This window comes from Rhinichthys klamathensis, unplaced genomic scaffold, assembly GCF_029890125.1.
Source record: "Rhinichthys klamathensis goyatoka isolate OS25496 unplaced genomic scaffold, OSU_Roscu_1.1 h1tg000150l_1, whole genome shotgun sequence".
In the NCBI taxonomy this organism is placed as follows: domain Eukaryota; kingdom Metazoa; phylum Chordata; class Actinopteri; order Cypriniformes; family Leuciscidae; genus Rhinichthys; species Rhinichthys klamathensis.
In genome coordinates, this window is record NW_026606685.1 from 78,904 (window position 1) to 99,501 (window position 20,598).

The following is a 20,598-nucleotide window of genomic DNA, read 5'->3' on the forward strand; positions in this document are numbered from 1 at the left end:
GCTTGATTTAAAAAACAGCTGATTTTAGCGCTAGATCTCTTATTTAATAGCGAACTAAATGAATGATCTGCTAGTTAACTGGAGATGTTAACTAGTTAGCTAGTTATTTATTTGTATTAGGTACATCCGTGCCTCAATGTTTCAAAAAGTGAATGTGTGTGAAACCATAGTAAAAAACAATTGGTGTTAATTGACGCCAATCGGACGTTCATGTTTTTTCCCGTCTATTTGAAAGTTAGGCTAATAACATGTTGCATTCTATACGGCCTGATTATGTCATTTTTTAAGTTACATAGCCTGCCTCCAGTTTTCCTCAACTTGACTAATTAATGGGCGATATTTGACCGGCAAATCATCAAAATGTCCGTTAAACGAAACCTCTGCCGGTCACTTTGACCGGCACCATTTTTTTCTAGCGGAAACTCTGGGCGGTATATCACATCACCATCGGACTGAGCTTTGTTGTCATTGCAGGCAATCTTAATGCCTTGCGGTACAGGGAAGACATCCTCCTCCCTCATGTGGTACCCTTTATGCATGCTCATCCGGACATGATCCTCCAGCAGGACAATGCCACCAGCCATACTGCTCGTTCTGTGCGTGAGTTTCTGCATGACAGTTCTGCCATGGCCAGCGAAAATCCCGGATCTCAATCCCATTGAGCACGTCTGGGACCTGTTGGATCGCAGGGTGAGGGCTAGGGCCATTCCCCCCAAAAATGTCCAGGAACTTGCAAGTGCCTTGATGGAAGAGTGGGGTAGCATCTCACAGCAAGAACTGACAAATCTAGTCCAGTCCATGAGGAGGAGATGCACTGCAGTTCTTCAAGCAGCTGGTGGCCACACAAGATACTGACTGGTACTTTTGATTTTGAGCCTCCTTTCATTCAGGGACACACTATTCTATTTCTGGTAGTCACATGTCAAACCTGCTAAAAGCACACAGGAAGCATCATCCATCCTTACATCAGCACTGGAGAATATACAGCATTGGCTGCTTAAATCTTGCCACTACTGAACAAAAATAAAACTGTTGCTATATGATTTTCACAAAAAAACCCCATAAAACTGGAGCGGTCCAATGTGTTCCTGGGGGGAGTGGAACTTGACATTGTAGAGGAGTTCAACTACCTCAGTGTCACACTGCCCAACACTTCTATTTAAAAAACACATCAAACTTACAGCGAACAAAATCAATTTCAATTTACATAATTTTAAACAAATCAGACCATCAATGACAATTACTTCTGCTAAAATGTTCCTACGTTCAATGATATTTTCACATATAGATTACTGCATCACAACCTGGTCACTCACTGGAAATACAATTTTAAAACCCATGGAAATGTTATTCAAAAAATCTATAAAAATACTTGATCAAAAACCTCTGTCATACCATCAGTGTAATATTTTGGGAAAATACAATATGCTCAATTTTGAAAATTTTATTAATTTTAAAAATAGCTGTTTAATTTATAAAGTTTTTCATGGACTGGCCCCACCTTCACTTTCTACATACATTAATCCAAGGTCTGACAGAGGTTGTTGTACCAGAGCTTCATTCAGAGGAGATATAGAGATCCCGCAGAGAAAAACTACCTTTGGACAAACTGTTCTGTCTATCAGAGGAGGTCATTTTTGGAACAGCATCCCAACAAACATTAGGGAATGTCCCACTTACTGTACATTTTAAAAGCACTTTAAACAGCTTCTTAAAAGTTCCCAGTTATGTCCTCATTTTGACTAATTTTATTGATACAATGTATTCTGCCTGAATGTGTGCTAATGTGTTTCTTGCTTGATATTGTATATTGTCATATTCTATTGTGTTGCATTATTTTATATGTTGTTGTCTTCCTGCCTCGGGTCTACAGGTGAAAATTAGCATTTATGCTATAACCTGGCTCATTTACAGTCTGTACAGGAATGTTAAGATTGTTCATTACTGTGCACTGTCCCGAATAAAAAAAAGAAAAAAAAAAGAAAAAAAAGAACATACATTTTTCTAAATCTGAGTTCATACAGTTACAAATATAGAGCCTATGTCTGTCATTGCTCAAGAAAAAGCTAAAGAACAGCTAATTTCATAGTAACTAATGCAGTATTACACTGTGAAGTGTACTTTTGAACAGCAGTCTTATCACTTCACAAATTAAAATGTGCAGACAAGGTGTGGCCAACCCTGGTCCTCGAGAGCCACCGCCCTGCTTGTTTTCCAACTATTCCTGCCCTTCCAGCTTCTGACTGACAACACACCTAATCCATTATTGGTCAGCAGTAAGTAGGGCAGGGATAGCTCGAGGACCAGGGTTGGCTACCTTGGATTAAGCCATTCTCAAGGAATGCTTACCCCATGTCAACTGAAAGTAAGAAATATTATATGTGGTGTGTTTAAATCACTGGCTTATTTGGAGTTTGTTGTCAACCTTTGTTAGAAGTACAAGTATTTACGTATCGAATGATTATTGATACCATTGTTTTCGCTCGCTGTAAATTCAGTCTCACCTGAATTGACCTTTAGGTGAAATTTTTTTGAGGTGAAGTAATCCTGTGTAATTTCTTTTACAGAATCATGTCAAATGCCTTAATGGCGAATTTCAATATGAGGGGTGGTGGCCAAATTGAAAAGAAGCCATGCTACACCTTTGTAAGATGTAATTCAAGGTCATTTTGGCCTTATGACATTCAAAAAAATCTCTTGTTCCTTGTCTAATATTAAAGTATTTTTTTACTGTTAACTTTTATCTAGTCAGGGGACATTCTTTAAAAGACCACATATCTTTATCAGAAATATCCTTTTCACTTTTACACACCTATCAGTGAAGGGCACCACAGTATTGAAGAGAGCAAATGCTGTTTTTTTTGTTTTTTTTTTCACTATTAGAACACATTTAACGCAGAACATATTTTATTGGCATACGATTATTATGCAGTAAAGTAACATGGTTATTTTCCGACATTTAAAAAACAAAGTACGTCATTTACCTAAAAATTAGCCTTTTTTTTTAAACCATGTTCTCTTTCCTCAGATGCTGTGACGAGGTGGAGCCCAAATGCTACAGACTCAGACATTGATGCAGCAATGGTGGAACACCTGAAGCACGCTCCAGGAAGAGCTGGGGGTGGTGGATATAAAAAATAATCCATAAACAAAACAAAAACCATAAACTAATTTCATAGACTCTAAAAACTTTTATTTATGGCTGTTTAACAGTAATGCAAGACTGTTAGTAACTGAAAGTTAGTACTGCCACAGCTCTGAAAGACTCTAAAAATAGAATGTGTTGACTGTTCCTGTACTTTTGTTATATTCTGGTTTGATTAAATGGTTGCTTAACCTTAATGTAAAACTGTTAGAGAAAATGCTTTTGCCACAGAATTTACCACATTGTACTATTTCTATTATCTTTTTTGAAAAGTAGCTGTTTAACAACTGGAAGACATTTCAAATGATTCACAATAAAATGTTGTGCTAAATTATAACACTCTTTTTTGCTTTAGTCCACAAATAATGTGTTGATGTACACGTGATTAAACGGTTTTATAGACGTCCAGGTCTGACCGGACTGATTTTGGACCTATTTAGAACCTATGTCAAGTTCAGATGTGTAAAAATAGCCTGATTGATTGCCTTTCAGAATGTTACACAATATGGGTGTGATTTTTTTATGTGCAGGATTATATATACACATACATTTGGCAGCAACACATCTTATAAACATCCAGAGGAACTAAAAAAAAACAAAAAAACATTTAGACTTCCATGGACGAACAGAAAAGACGTGGAATTCACGGCCAGATGACGTCGGTTCAACTTTCATTTTGGAACTATTTTTCAACCATGATGGGACGTGTCGGAGGGACGTCTTTTCAACGGTCATTAAACGTCAAAATGTTTGCTGGGCGGTGTCAACGGCCCATGTCAACCCGCTCTCGCAGGTGCTGCTTTTCGTGGGGCCTGTGCTTGGAAGTGTTGTTCTTTTTCGAGTACTTCATGGACCTGAACAACACCCTCATCCTGTCCAGCGTACGACTGCTGCGGCACAGCAGTGTGTTCTTGACGTGCTTCCTGAACTCGTCCGAGACGTAATAGTAGATGAAGGGGTCCAAGCAGCTGTTGAGGCTGGCCAGGCACAGCGTGGTGATGTAGAAGCCATAGCTTTTATTGGCCCAGCTTTTTTCCTGCACAGAGTAGTGAAGCACCAGCATCACATTACTGGGGATGAAGCAGACCAGGAACGTTATGAGCACCGTGACAATGAGGACCACGGCTCGTTGGCGGGTTTTTCCGGCACTGCCCTCAACTGCGGAGTTCCCAAGCGAACGAAGGAGAAGAACGTAAGCAGCTATGATGACCAGCATTGGGATGAAGAACACAAGACCTGCCATTACCATGAAATAATAATAGGGCAGCTGAACGTCCAGGAACATGTTTTCCGTCTGATAGTTCTCCTGACTGACAAAGTTGATGTCATGGCAAGTGGTGATGTTGAGTTCTGCGGATTCAAATGTTTGCTTGTAGAGGTACAAAGGGGTAGTGCTGACCCATATGAAGATCCAGATACACACAGATACGATGATTGCAAACTTGTTGTTTTTCCTCTGATGGGAGAGCGGGTGAGCGCAGACCCAGTACCGCTGGACGCTTAGACAAGTGATGAAGAGGATGGAGCAGTACATGTTGCCGTAGAAGAAACCCACCAACACTTTGCACATCCCTTCCCCATAAGTCCAGTTATTTCCTTTTAAATGGTAAGCAATCTTGAGAGGCGTCCAGATAACAAACATCAGGTCAGCCAGCGCCAGGTTGCCCATGTAAATGGCAGAAGGGTAAATTTTCTTTGACCTGAACAGTAAGACCCATATCGCCATCGCGTTGCTTGGGAACCCCAACGCAAAAACAATTATGTAAATAATTGGCAGGAAGACGGTTGTGAGGCCGCTCTGTAGTGTATCTTTAACGACCTGGTCAACTGGGTTGTCATTGTCTGAATCCTGCACGACTATAAGACCTTCTAAAATCAAAACAAATTGAGTAAAATTAGTGAATTACAAACATAAGTAGCCTACATCAGAAAAACAAGTAAATGAAAATACGGACGAATTAAAGCGACTTACCAGGCTGTGTCGATGCAAAAATCACACACGCGGAAAAAAACAAGATCCGGTAACTCGCGGAGACAGCCATTCCTTGTTTTTCAAACTTTTCGTTATTTATCAAACTGAATAACAGCCTGTCTCTTGAAGCGAGTTTATGAGCTCTGTGTTCCTCTCATAGACTGTAAAAAAAAAAGGTTCCTCTTCGTGAACACACCTCTGGCTGCAGCCTGCAGATTTGGGCGGGGTTGCGCCTGGCTGCACGCCCACAATGCTTCTCAAGAGGTAGTGATGGGGGATACTGCAAATTTCTGTATCGATCCGATACCAAGTAAATACAGGGCCAGTATCGTCGATATCGATACCTTTTCATTTTAAAAGCATGCATTTGAACTTGTATGCACTTTCCTGTGCTAGAGCAGTGTGTCATGATTTATGAGGTGAATGCATCATTAATATGCTAAATCTGAACACGTTTTCATGACTACTAGGCCTAAATATTTTGTGATTTGTGCTCTCAACTCCCCTTTAATTAGTCAGTGACTTTTATAAAACTACCCTAATTATAGTACTAGCCTACTGTTCAAAAGTTTGGGGTCTGTAAGATTTTTATTTCTCTTAGTAAAAACTGTAATATTACAATTGAACAATTTAACATAGGCTATCTGTTTTCTATGCCATATAAACTGTAATTTATTCATGTGATCAAAGCTGAATTGTCGGCATCATTACTCATGATAATTCATTTTAATATGCTGATTTGCTGCTCAGGAAACATTTCTTATTATTATCAATGTTGAAAACAGTTTCATATTTTGTTGGAAACCATGATACATTTTATGCAGAATTATTTGATGAACAAAGTTGAAAGAACAGCATTTATATGAAGTAGATTTTTTTTAACAGTGTAAAACCCTTGACTGTCACTTTTGATCAATTTAATGCATCGATCCTTGTTGAATAAAAATATTAATTTCATAAAAAAGATCTTACTGACGTCAACATTTTAAACCGTTATGTACAGTTTTGGTTTGTTTATTGCGAAATAACTCCCGATTGTTTCTCTGTCATCTAAGCAAGGCTTAGTTTCCCAAACGCACTGGGCCTGTGAGCTCAGCGAAGCACCAGCATCGAACGCTCTCTGTGATTGATTGGTTTCGTCTTGTATACAGATGACTAGGAGAAAAGGTTCTATCCTACACAATTACCCGCTAACATTCGCTTATTTTTCCACTTAGAAGCTTATTTTACGCACTGAATTGCGTGCTAAATTAATAAAAAATAACTGGTAAAAAAAATACACATTTGGATCGATATTTTTATGTGAGGATCGATCCTTTTCGATACCACGTCAATATCGAAGTATCGATACTTCAGGATCGATCCGCCCATCACTATCAAGAGGCTTGTTAGAGATGCGCCTTGCCTCGCCTGAAATGTATGCGAGAGACAGGCGGCTGCAGTGTGAGGATGAGTGAAGAAAGCGCAGGCAAGCCGGACAGTTCTTTCTTCTCGCAGTGGATCAGACACCTGTGAAATCAAAGATGGTTATCGCGGGATTCACGCTCATGCAGTGTTGCTAATAAACTGGATGTAATTTAAGTTATGTTGCTTTTATATGAAAACAAATATAATGAACAAGATACCCAAAGTAGGCTACTTGTTATAATCACATTCCAAATACGTGTTTATCAATATTTTTTTCTTTAATACAGACATGTGTTTTTATAGACTATATAGGCTATTGTTTTAATAAAAATGACATTACATAACCCATATCGCACTGTCAGAGTTTATTCACACATAACATACATATAAAACATAAAAAAGGTTTAAAATCAAACATTTTAAAAGAGAACAATACATCATTCACGGACACGGTTGTTTAAACCAATGAGCATTAAGCTGTGTCGTCAGCAAGTCGTTTCCCATCATGATTTTGATCAGCGCAGTTGGTGGAGATACTGCGCGCGACTCCAGAATCCGACACGTGCGCCTTGCGGTCACGAGAGTTTTTTTTGACATATGTCAGCATGACATCAGAGCAAAGCGGACCATAGACATAATAGAGAAATCTATAGTCAAGTCATCCTCATTTATATAGCGCTTTTAACAATGTAGATTGTTTCAAAGCAGCTTTACAGAGATAAACATATCATTAAGGTAGCTACAGAGATTGGTTTGGTTTTATAGCGGTTCTTGAATAATGTTATTTTCCAGCTAAAGTTAGTTTTGATTGATTCAGATCCGTTGAAATGATCATTTGTTATTTAATTAGGGGCCGCTAAGACGACACTGTTCTCTCTAAACAGACTTTAAACGCGAACCTGTGATAAACGCTGATGGCGTTCACATGCGGATTAAGAATTGATTCTAGTTATGTGCGTTTATATGTGCGCAGGTTTGTAATTCCCTACAAACCATGCCTAAACAAACTACTTGTCTTGCCTATAAATTTTGATACAGAATTTTATTTTATTTTATCACTTCTGGGTTGGTACGCGAACCCAAATTTCCACGAAGCTTTATCTGTAGAGTGGTATAGGGATCCTCCATAGGGAGAGGCTAGTTGGCACTTCAGCACTGCGTTGTCATCGGGTCCAGGCGAAGGTCCTTTGTCAGATCTGGAAACGGTGTGGATCTGGCAGGCAGCGGGAAAACCTCGGGATAAACAAAGACACTAAAATTAGCGTAGATACCATTCTTCTTATGATGTAACGAGTACATCAGGATTTAAGGGAAGTGTTCCCAGTTCCGGCAGGCCTAACATTGAATTATAGAAGTCGTCAAGTCGATAATGCATTATGTGAATGCTAGGTCAAAGAGATGTGTTTTTAGTCAAGCTTTGAACTGACAGAGTGTGTCTGCTTCCCGGACAATGTTAGGAAGACTGTTCCAGAGTTTAGGTGATAAATAGGAAAAGGATCTAACGCCAGCAGTCGATTTTGATATTCTAGGTATTATCAACTGGCCGGAACTTTGAGATCGGAATAGACGTGAAGGACTATAATCCGTTAAGAGCTCACTCAAGTACTGCGGAGCTAAACCATTTAGTGCTTTGTAAGTAATCAGCAATATTTTAAAATGTATAATGTTTAATAGGCAGCCAATGCAGAGTTGATAGAACCGGGCTAATATGGTCATACTTCCTGGTTCTGGTAAGAACTCGAGCTGCTGTGTTTTGAACTAGCTGTAGTTTGTTTATTAAGCGTGCAGGACAACCACCCAGTAGAGCATTACAATAATCTAGCCCTGAGGTCATGAACTCATGAACTAATTGTTCCGCATTTGTCAATGAGAGCATATATGGCGTAATTTAGATATATTTTTAAGATGGAAAAATGCGGTTTTACAGATACTAGACACGTGACTTTCAAATAAAAGATTGGTATCAAAGAGCACACCCAGGTTACTAACTGACGACGAAGACTTAACAGAGCAGCCATCAAGTGTTAAACAGTATTCTAGGTTATTACGTGTGGAAGTTTTTTGTCCAACAATTAGAATCTCTGTTTTTTCTGAATTTAGTTGTAGGAAATTACTAGTCATCCATTTTTTATTTGCATTCCGCTAATTTTGTGAATTGGTAGGCTTCGTTAGGTTTTGAAAAAATATACAGCTGAGTATCATCGGCATAACAGTGAAAGCTAATTCCATGTTTCCTAATGATATCTCCTAATGGTAGCATGTACAGAGTGAACAGCAGCAGTCCTAGTACTGAGCCTTGTGGTACGCCATACTGAATTTGTGATCGATAAGACATCTCTTCATTTACTGCTACAAACTGATAACGGTCAGATAAGTATGATTTAAACCATGCTAATGCAATTCCACTAATGCCAACACAGTTTTCTAGTCTATTTAAAAGAATGTTGTGGTCAATGGTGTCAAATGCAGCACTAAGATCAATAGAGAGAGATACAACCACGATCGGATGATAAGAGCAAATCATTTGTGACTCTAATGAGAGCAGTCTCGGTGCGGCATTATGTCTATGAGGAGGACCGCAATCAGACACATTTCTAACCGGCATGCACCGGTGATCGGTTCTGCGCAGATTTTGCTCATCTCAAACAAGCCTATTTTTTCAAATGCAGCGCCGCCTTCCCGGGATGCGGGCGCGTTTCGCTTGGTGCGGCGCAACAGATGTGTCGCACTAAAGTGGATCCGTACCTAACGCGCGTCGAGTTTCCACCTGCATGACGTCACATGCTTGATACATTCCAGTCAGATCATGTAGCGCTTGAGTTTCGAGTTTTGATCGAAATCAACCACACGAGCTGCTTGTGGGGGAGGAGAGAGAGAGAGAGAGAGAGAGAGAGAGAGAGAGAGAGAGAAAGAGAGAGAGAGAGAGAGAGAGAGAGAGAAAGAGAGAGAGAGAGAGAGAGAGAGAGAGAGAGAGAGAGAGAGAGAGAGAGAGAGAGAGAGAGACCGAGACCAAGATTGTGTTGAGGGTCATATGAAACTGCAGCTCTTTGCAGCAAGTGAACTGCATGGGCTGAAAACCTCCGTCAAGCTGTAGTGGCTTTGATTGAGCATCTGTGATGAGAAACAATGCCAGTTTAAGTCTCACCAGATCACAAAAATGCTAAAAAAAAACTTTTATGCTAATGAAAAAACAAACAAATATACATTGTTATGCAATAGAAAGATGCGTAGAGGAACAGTTCACCCGAAAAGGACAATTATGATCATTTATTCATTTCAAACCTTGATGCAGATTTTTTTATTTTTTTTTAATATGTCCAGGTCAGTGGTGTTCAGCCAGTCTTCACATATTTGAAATCGTCAATTTAAAATGTAACATTCCTGCTTGAAAACAAAGTCAAGTCAATTTTATATTTTTTTATGCGAATATTTTACAAATAGGCCTACATTAACAGTGCTGGGTACTTACAAATTGAAATTATTTACTGATTACAAATTACATGTAGTTGTTTACAAATTAAAAATTTTTTTTAGTTAGTAACAGAATCCATTACATTACACATGTTAGGTTATATTCTAACTACTTTTTGATTACTTTTAAGTTACTTTTGACTTAACTTGTTTATTACGTTGAATTGAATAGGATACAATTGTACCATATTGATATAAAAATACAAAGAGAAATGAATATATTCTTTATCATTTTTATCAACAACATGAAGTGCATTAAACATTACGCTACGTCAGGGTTTCACAAACTGGGGTTCGTGAAGGAACATGTGAGTTTCATGAAAAGCTAATAATAAAATAAATCATAAAAATGTAAAATAATAATAAAAATGTGTTTAAAAAAGACAAACACCTTCCAAAGACAGCAATACAATGACTTACTGAGTGCTAATTAGGGTTGGGTATCGGTTGGGTTTTTATCCGATTCCAGTACCTACTCGGTATTTTTTAAACGGTTCCGGTGCTTAAACGGTTCTTAAATCGGTACTTAAGAAAATGAAACCGTACACACACAAAATTAATACCCTTTAATTTACAGGGCCAAACTGGACAAAATATTAACTTAAATCTTTAAACAATATAAATACAAGTAACATATGGTAATAATAAAACCAATATAAAATAAAAATTCATGTTTACATAATATCAAATGAAACAATATTGTATCAAACAATGTAATAGCTAATACTGGAGATTAATACAGATTACTAGCAGGCAGAGCTGCCAACTCTCACGCATTGACCGTGAGACTCACGCAAATGACCCTTTTCACACAGAAAAATCGCGGACAAAGAGGACACTGACACCGACAGACAAGTTGTCCACAGCTGTCAGATTCTGTCAATATTTTAACGAGATTCACACAATAAACAACGTTTTGGCTCTTTGAAATGTGACAGATCGCTGTAGCGCGTCAGTTCAAGCGACACGTGATACAGCAGCCTACAAATACAAATCCACTGCTTCTTAGCTACGCAGCATTGAGTGAACCTATGAAAGAGAACATCTCTGGTTACTGGTGTAAAATATCTCTCAATAGGGAACGAGACGCTGCCAAGCTCCTCGCGCTGCCGACCAGCTTCCTTTTTCGGCAGAGAAATCCGAGGAGCAGATGGCGCGCGCGCGCCAACATAATATGACGACGTAAGTGCGTCGATGCGGCGCCCGCGCCATCAGCCAATGAATTGGCTTGATTCTATATGGGATTCAGACTATCGGCACACCCAGAGGGCGTTCTGACACCTAATTTTACACGTGAAATGCAGCCAAACTTTGCGAGAAGGCATGTGAGACATAAGAAACTGTGCTCCAGTCCAAACTGTGTAGCACACGCACGGCGGAGAGGGAGAGAGCGAGAGACCTTGCGTGTGTGTGTGTGCCTAATGAAGTTAGGCACCGAAATCAGGCACCGAAATTTTCGTTCTTATTCGGTCTGGTTACTACCGTTTACGTCAGAACCGGTTCCCTATTGGCACCGAGTTTCGGTACCCAACCTTAGTGCTAATTCAGATAAAAAATAATGTTTAAAACATGAAAAAGAAGAATTAGGGAACACCACTAAATTATGAATGATTTACATTGTGTGAATATCATGTTATCAATAAAAAGTAACTGTTGATTATGAGCATTTTAAAATGTAATATAATCTTATTACAAGTAATTAATTTTTTTATCTGATTATGTAATCCAGATTACATATAATTAGTTAGTACCTAGCACTATACATTAATATCTTTAAAAAAATGACACACTTCACCTTTAAGCATTAAGCTTGTCTATCAGCCTCTGAAGTACTCATAAGTGATTCATATTTTTATTCAGTATAAGTCTTTTTAACACCAATGTCTGTGATATGTTCATACATTCTCTGGAAACAATTAGTTTACAGATATATATCCTAAAAACAAATCATTCAAATCAAGGAACGAAGTCGTTGTGAAGGATGCTGTTTGCGTGAGAAGTGGATCATTACTCACTCAATAGAGAGCGGCTCAGTGGCTGTTTGCCCTCAGCTTTTTTTTTCTGTTTGAACAAACAACTTTATTCTGTAAAAAGATTTATGCATGACCACAGCGACACCCGACTGCAACTTCCTGGTCTGAAAAACATCAAAATATAAACAAGGGCTTTTCATCTCAGTGAAGGGCTGACAGAAAAGCTATGATTAATGAGAGACAGAATGAGAAGAGAGAGAGAGAGAGAGAGAGAGAGAGAGAGAGAGAGAGAGAGAGAGAGAGAGAGAGAGAGAGAGAGAGAGAGAGAGAGAGAGAGAGAGAGAGAGAGAGAGTGTGAACAGTCCTACTCATCCAGAGATGGGTTGTTTAAGATGCATTTTCTACTCAAGTCTAGCCAGACAAACATGAATATTAATGAAAATGTTGTGTAATGTCAGTTTATGTAAAGCTAATTCATTTAAGGTTTTGAAAGGTGCGACAGGAAATGAGATGATGTGGTAAAAAAAAAAATCTGCTGTAACGTTAAGGTCAGTTGCATACACATTTCAACATTTGTCTGTTACACAAACGCAACTTAAAGCGGTTAAAGGAATAGTTCACGTAAGCTTGTGTCACTCTTAACACGCATGATTTTCAACTGTAGAACAAAAATGGAGAAATAATGAAGAATTGTACTCTTGTTTTCCCCCCTATAAATTGCTTTAAAAAGCCTAGTTTATGATAAAAGTTTATTTTAAAAGTGTAAGCAAGTCCTAAAATAGCTTTGGGTGAGAAACTGAGTGAATTCAGCACTCATTATTCATTACAAAAAAAATCAATGATACACTTGATCCAGTGCACAATAATGTTGTGAATTATCTGTTCACAAATTGGACATGGTTCTGTGAAAGCTATAGGACAAACGGCAAGGTTTTCAGTAATGACTAAAATTGTATGTTTATTACACAAAGATGACATATAACTTCAGAGTAAAGTGCACAAGTTATGGACCAGTTTTATGATATTTTTAAGGTCCTTTTTTGGTGCTTAAAAAATAGTTTATATTCACTGTAATTGCATTAAAAGAGCATTCCAAACATCAATAAATAAATTCAACTTTTGCTTTCCAAGGAAGAAAAAATATATATATTTTGGAAGAACATGAGTATAGGCTAAATAATTACAACATTTTCATTTTAAAGTGAGTCCAATTTCTGATGCATTTTTCTTTTTTACAAACAGTTATTTTAGTATAATTTAAATACTATTATAGTATTTATTTTTTATTTCTTATATTTTTATATTTCCTGTTTTATTTTCGTCTTCAGTTTCAATAATTTTGTTATGCTTTTATAATTATTTCTTTAAAATGTTATAATTTTAGTACTTATTTAGTATAACTTATTTAATTTCAGTTTAAGGTCAAGTTTTCTATTTTATTTCAGCTTTATTTAATTTAAAAAAAAAAATGTTTTAGTTAGCAAATAACAACAATGTTTAAAAACATTGTAGGAGCACAAATCTTTCCTTTGACTCGCTGCTAAATTTTATGCAAATATTATGCATAAAACCTGTACCAAGATATATCTGATCTGACGCGGAAATAGAAACAGAATAAGTGGGTATCACAGCATTAAACTTTGTTATTGTCAATTATTGTCTGTGCATGATATGAATTATGATTCCTGCATACTGTAAATACATTCACACCATCTCATTCAACAGGATTAACAATGACATTTAAATTCTGATCATGAGGTTTTGTGCATCGTTTGAGACGGAATTTCATCAATGAATCATTTTGATCTCCATTGTTAGTAGTTCTTAATGTGTGCAATGCAGATGATTCATATCAAGCAAACAAACAGAGATCTCTGGTTTCTTTCTCTCCATTTCTAGGTCAGAAATGAGTGGTGCAGGGACTTAACGGTTCGGCTGGTCAAATGTTGGATCATCCTCGAACTACCAATGAAAGAGCGTTCACACAGACACACACCATACCAAGAGAAAAAGAGCGTGGTGGTGGTAGTGGGGGGTGTGAGAGAGAGAGAGAGAGAATGAAAGCGAGAGAGACGCTACAGATGCAGGAGGTGGTGCTTGGACACATTTTAGAGGCGTAAAGGCCTGCCTCATTTGGTGCAGATCAGATCATTTACAAAAAAGCCACATCCACCACTCAAAACAAGAGAAGGTCGCCGCCGGCTGCTGCCAGCATCCTCACCATCCTGCCGCCGGCTGTTGCATCAACAACACGTAGCCGGCCATGAGTCCCGGCAGTATACGCGGCACGCTGGACGTCAGCAACGCAACCTGGGCTCTGTCGGAGCGCTCCGTGCTGCAGCCCATGTGGGATTACCTCCAGCAGAACCACGAGAGCAGCTTGCGCTCGCCGCTGTTTCCCGTCGTCCTCTCGGTGTCCATGTACCTGGTGCTGGTGTTCTTCTACACCGTGCTGGACCTGCTGGCGCCCACCTGGCCCTCCATCCGCCGCTACCAGATCCACCAGGACCGCGCCGTCACCTGGTCCAACATTGGAGCCACTTTGGCGCTCACCACGTACAACCATCTGCTCTACATCTTCCCCGCCGCCGTGGCCCAGTGGATCTGGCGTCCGCCTGTGCCGCTGCCCCGCGAGGCGCCCACGCTCACCGCCTTCCTGCTGGGCATCGTGGGCTGCACCGTGGTGTTCGACTTCCAGTACTACTTGTGGCACCTTCTGCATCACCGCGTGGGCTGGTTGTACCGCACCTTCCACGCGCTCCACCACCAATACCGGCAAACCTTTAGCCTGGTCACGCAGTACCTGTCGGCATGGGAGCTCTTCAGCGTGGGCTTCTGGACCACCGTGGATCCTCTGCTGCTCCAGTGTCACTGTCTCACCGCCTGGGCGTTCATGCTGTTCAACATCTGGGTGTCCACCGAGGACCACTGCGGGTACGACTTCCCTTGGGCGATGCACCGCCTGGTTCCCTTCGGCCTTTGGGGCGGTGCGCTGCGGCACGACGCTCACCATCAGCAGCCGGGCACCAACTTTGCGCCTTTCTTCGCTCACTGGGACTGGCTGGGGGGCACGGCGACCATGCCGGCTCCCGCGAAGACAAAAACACAGAGAGAAAAGGACGAAAAGGAAGCCTGAGGCTCGCTTTCCCTTTCACACCCATCTCTCTCCTTTCGCTCCATCTGTCCCGCCCTGTCTCACACATTCCCCCCGTCGCTATTCATCTTCTCCCCGAACCGCAGATCAAGTGTCTTACTAACAAACCAGAGGAGAAACATTCCTAATGGTTCTTGAATGTATAAAGTGTCTTTTCTTGCAAATCTATCTATTTTTCTAAAATGTAAAAAAAAAAAAAAAGCCTCTTCAGCATTGCCCAATTTTTGGAGGTTTTGTGGGATATCTCAGGTTAGTAGTTTTGGCCTTATGTTCGCGATGTCTTTTTAAAGAGATTACGTGTGTTTAAAATGGCTTGTGTCCAATGCTTGTTATTGTATTTTTCACTAGACTTCAGTCAATAAAATGCTGTTGTTTGTTAAGTTTACCTTCAGCTGTGTTAATATGCATTTGAGGAACTTTGCAACCTTTTTATTGCTCTAAAAAAAGGCATGGACCGTTACAAACGTTAGAGGCGAGGAACGTATGAAGTAACATTGTGTGAACACACATGTTGGCTAACAGTGATTGCTAGAAAGCGCAAAGACTACTTACATCATCACTGGTGCCGCTTGCTTTAATATAAAGAAAAAATGCTCAAAGCACAGACAATATGAGCTTGCTAATTAGGTTGACACTTATGGTCTTTCTTCCAAGAAACACAAAATGAGATGTTCGGCAAAAGGTCTGAGCTGTGATTTAAAAAAGCACAATATTCCAAGTCTTCTGAAGCCACACAATATAATTGTGTGAGAAACAGACCAAAATTTACGCCACCAGACCTTGTGTTTATTTCAAAAGTGGCACCTTTTGATGCATCATGTCAGCCAGGTGGGATGTCAAAAAGGCTTAATGCTATTGGTTCTCTCTCGTCACATGACCAATCAAGTTTTGAAAAATGTGACTGTAAATGACACTTAAGAAATGCATAAGGCTTAAAGGGATAGTTTGTGCAACAACAACAAAAAAAATTTCATTCTCACACTCATTTCATTCCAACTCACATTTTATTTTCTTTCTATGAAACACAAAATCAGATGTTCGGTAGAATGTCTGAGCTTCTCTTTCAGTGAGAGTGGATGGTGATTTATATACCTGTCAAAAAAAGACCAAAAGTCACTGAGGTTCTACCATATCACATGACCAATCATGATATGAAAAGTAAAAAAAAAAAAAAAAAAAAGGTTGTAAATGACATTTGAGAACTGCATAAAGCTTAAAAATCAAAATATTTTAAAATATTAAATATATATTTTGAAGAACGCCAGTCTCAAATTGCATGGACAAAAACTGCTGAAACACAACAAAATTATTTCTTTCATGTTCAGCAGAAGAAAATTCTGCGTGAACTATCTCTTTAAATGTTGTGTCTGTTTCTCACACAAATCTATCAAAAGGCTTCAGAAAACTTAGAATAAGACTCACATAGACTACTTTTATGGATTGATACGACAATGGGGGGAACGTACCGATTACAAAACGTGTGAACTATAAGAACAATGTGTATACACTTCAGGATATGGATGTCCAACCGGCCTGAACATACGCCACAGCACGCAGCGTTTGTTTTCTGCCATCGTTCGGTTCTATGCCACACTATGCTATTCGACAGTTTTACATAAGAGAAGCCCGCAGAGGATCTGGCCTGAGATCAGTCTACAGCCAAAGCAGAGAGGCAATGCTAATTAATCATCTTCTCTTTCAGCCTCCTACTGATCCCTCTGGCACATGGAGAATAGCTCCCCATGCTTTAAGAGAGAGAGAGAGAGAGAGAGAGAGAGAGAGAGAGAGAGAGAGAGAGAGAGAGAGAGAGAGAGAGAGAGATTCAGATAAAGTTGGCTTATGACACCAGGAACTGAACAATTTCAAATATGATTCAGATTTTTTCCACAGTAAGATACCAGCATGCGATGTCATATAACAGAAGACCTTTAGCAAAGGGGGCAGAGGTGCTATCTGTAACCTTTAACTAGCTCGGAGGAGGCCAAATAAACAAACAAACATGAAAATCTGCGCTTTGCTGCGTTTGTGCATGCGAGGCTGAGCATGAGCAGTACCTGGCTCTCGTCCAGCAGCTCAGTATCTCTGAAGACCTCAGGCTGAGCTCTCTAAACAGTAAGTTGTTATCTGCAGCTCAGCACAGGAAACCTTGGACCATTTCCCATCAGGCATTGTTGTGGACGCCTCCCCCTCTGGCACTGCAACAGAGGGGTCCTTTAGGAATGTGGAAACTGGGAGAAAATGTGGACTGTGTTTTAAACAAGTAGTTATGCAGGACAGGAGAGATAAGATAATTCTGAGACACACAAATGGGTTAAATGTGTACATCTGAGTGATTTGACATGATATCATCTGCTCATTAGAACTATTGTAAATGATAACCAGAAACATATTCACCTTCCATTTACATTTGTATTAAACAATGATATGCATAGATCACTCAAACTGACATTAAAATACCAAGAAATAAACTCACTTCTGATTCTGCAAACGAAAAGGCCTATATCTCAGAAGAAAGTATTACAGTTTACAGTTCACTGATCTGATTGGCTAATGTATAATCCATAATGTTACATTTTTGCAGTATATACTGTGGACATGCAAATGTTCTGTATGCAACATCCAGATGACCTACTACATCTGCCAACATTTGCAACACAGCAGAGCACGCTATAATGTATAATGTGTTTGACTTGAATGTTTTTATCTCTCTCTCTTTCTTGACTGCCAATAGTGGCTCATTTTAATAAAAAACTGGATTAAGGATGCAAAATAACCATTTCCGGGATGATAACTATGACCGTGGTCATGGGATAACGGTGAAGCATATATACCCTTTGAAACATATTGTTTCATATTGCATTTTTTACATATTATTGTAAAATTGTAGGTACACAGTATATAGCCTGTGCAGTATTGGCACTGAACAGCCACTGATTACATGACAAAACAAGTGCTGCACTTACAAGATCTGTGCATTAGATGTCGCTGTGGTCAAAACTTTTCCATCAATTGACTAAAAGTCAGAAATAATTGTAGTCATTCATAATAAAAGATCAAATTAAGAAATAGAGTACAAATCAGTGTTATTTTAGTATCAATGAGATGCTATTATAGTTTTAATTAATATTTTGAATTAGATTTTATTGAACTTTTTCCTGTTTCAGTTAAATGTTAAGGTTTAGTAGTCTAATTTTGTTGTTTTTATATTTTTTTAATACATTTTTATTTCAGTTTTAGTTTTAGTAATTTAAGTAGGCTAAATTCAAAGTTTAACTAAATAAAAAATAAGAATTATTGCTTTGGCAACTAGCTGAAATAAAACAAGTTATATTAAAGATTTGATTTGATTTGATTTCAGTTAATGTTAAGTCTTTTATTTCTTCTATTTTTTTTATAGATTTGGTTTTAGTTTTAAATAACTATAATAACCCTGATACAAAGCACCGTCACTGCTTTTTGGTCGTTTACACCAGGGGTCAAAAAGACTACGATAACATTTGATTATTATTTGTATTTTTCATTTACATTTTGAAATAGGTTCTTCATTTAAAAAAAGTAAAGAAAAATGATGTAAATTTAGTCATGGAATTTTTTTAATCAATCTTAAACCCATATTTCTATGCTGTAGTGTTAGTTATAACATAAAAGCACACACGTATGCACACACACACACACACACACACACACACACACACACACGTTTAATGTGGGAAGACACATCATGATGGTCATATTCCAGGATGACAAAGCCTAGATTCATCAGGCTCAAATTGTGTAAGAATGGTTGGGAGGAAGCATGAAGAATCATTTTCACACATGAATCACATGAGTTCAGATCTTAAATTCATTGAAAGTGTTTGGGATGTGCTGCAGGAGGAAATAAATGTTGTGATGTTATTTCCATCAAGAGGTGCATCATTTTTTGATGCATCATTTATATATGTATATAAAGAAATTATGCACCAAAACATGATGCAAATACAGCTATATCACAGGAGAAAGAGTATGTGAAAGGTGAACTCTCCCAATTACATGACTGGCAACAACAAACATCAACATGCTCATTGAACTGGTTTGACCAGTCAATGTGTTTATACTACACAAGACACAAAGACATTCGCAGACTAATCCTATTTTCTAAATATAGGCAAACACACACCTGTTAAGATTCAAGACCCCAACACACACAGCTGTAAACGAGAGGTGATTGTGCGGTGAGAGGTGACCCTTAATCTTAAACAGGTGGTGGCGCGGTCTGAATATATATAGCCGAATTGAGACTATTTTATGATATTTACACAAAACCATATTTCAATAGTTTCCCACATTTCAATCAGGAAATGATCCGAGATGTCACCTTCATACAGTCAAATCTGACTACTCATTACCTTATAAGGTTATAAGGTATACCTGTCCGTCACAGATTCCTTTTCTCTCACTCTTAATCACTTCCGAGCTCTGTTCCTCCCGAGAAAATGTAATGGTGAATAACAGGTTGTCAGACACAGAGGGTGGAAAGAGTGTGTGCAGAGACATAGAAAGAGAGGACAGGGGGAGGGCGAGATGAGAGAAAGAGAAGTAACATATTCCTCTCTGCGCTGTGACTGTCAGTGTTATGCAATAGGAACTTCACTCGCTTTAAACACTGCTGGTCTCTTATAAACAGCATAGTCTAAAGTTCACAATCTTTCTGTCTTTTAAAAGAGCTAGTTTGCTTTTTACCTTAAAATACCTGTACAGGAAAACCTAAAAGTGGTGTTTGCTAAGGCAAGTGTCACTATTACTCATAGCAGTTCGAGATTTGAACAAACATCATTCTAGGCCTAACTTGCATCCTACATTGTTTACGCGACATCAATCACAGAACTTCAAATTGTGTTGCTTTCTGAGGAAACGTTTGCGATTACTTTCCTAGTCATCCGATTTACAGTTGGTTGAAAACAATCAATTTACACTGAATGTAGTGGTGTCAAGTTCTACATTGGCAAAACAACTCACATTCACAACTCAAAACTCACATTTTCTGGACAATATGTAATCCAAACCTATGTGAATTATTCTCTTCAAACTAAGGCCTTTAAACCTTTAAACTAGCCCATTGTTAAATTCAGACTAATTTGCATAATAGCGTATATAAATCTACATGACAGTGCCACTGAGTTTACCTTCACCCACACCATGAAAAAAACACTTGCATGCAAAAACATCCGTCTATCACACAGGCTAATAATTATCATGATGCCAGCGAGAAACTGCACCCTAAATGGCACGAACAAGACCAGTGCGGTATCCATAGCAACATCAAAAGACAAACACATCTCGAAATGGCCAGGAAGCTGTGAAGTCAAAAATCAAGAATCTGTGTGTGTGTGTGAAATCGGATCATTGGAGAGAGGGACAGCGTGAGAAAAAAGAGTGAGCGCAGGAGAGAGAGGCCGTTTGTGTATCTTATTTGAGAGTGGTTGGTCACAGCCCA

At 38.9% G+C, this 20,598-nt stretch overlaps 2 protein-coding genes across 2 annotated transcripts; one reads left to right on the forward strand and one right to left on the reverse strand.

The window, feature by feature from the left end:
* Positions 1-3,775: 3,775 nt before the first annotated feature.
* LOC130090735 (proteinase-activated receptor 2-like) lies at positions 3,776-5,280 on the reverse strand. Its single transcript, XM_056258249.1, has 2 exons — positions 5,118-5,280; positions 3,776-5,014 (listed from the first exon to the last, which is right to left on the reverse strand). The coding sequence occupies exons 1-2, from the start codon at positions 5,185-5,187 to the stop codon at positions 3,909-3,911; spliced, it is 1,176 nt and encodes a 391-aa protein (XP_056114224.1). The 5' UTR covers positions 5,188-5,280; the 3' UTR covers positions 3,776-3,908.
* Positions 5,281-14,034: 8,754 nt separating this feature from the next.
* Positions 14,035-15,507, forward strand: ch25hl2 (cholesterol 25-hydroxylase like 2). Its single transcript, XM_056258253.1, has one exon. It carries the CDS (start codon positions 14,232-14,234, stop codon positions 15,102-15,104), a length of 873 nt encoding a protein of 290 aa, XP_056114228.1. The 5' UTR covers positions 14,035-14,231; the 3' UTR covers positions 15,105-15,507.
* The last annotated feature ends 5,091 nt before the right edge of the window (positions 15,508-20,598 follow it).

Excerpts from the sequence above, each read along its gene's own strand:
- LOC130090735 (XM_056258249.1), bottom strand. The coding sequence starts at position 5,187 with ATGGCTGTCTCCGCGAGTTACCGGATCTTGTTTTTTTCCGCGTGTGTG. Across the intron at positions 5,015-5,117 it reads TTTTGCATCGACACAGCCTG|AAGGTCTTATAGTCGTGCAG; the intron begins GTAAGTCGCTTT and ends TTTTGATTTTAG.
- ch25hl2 (XM_056258253.1), top strand. The coding sequence starts at position 14,232 with ATGAGTCCCGGCAGTATACGCGGCACGCTGGACGTCAGCAACGCAACC.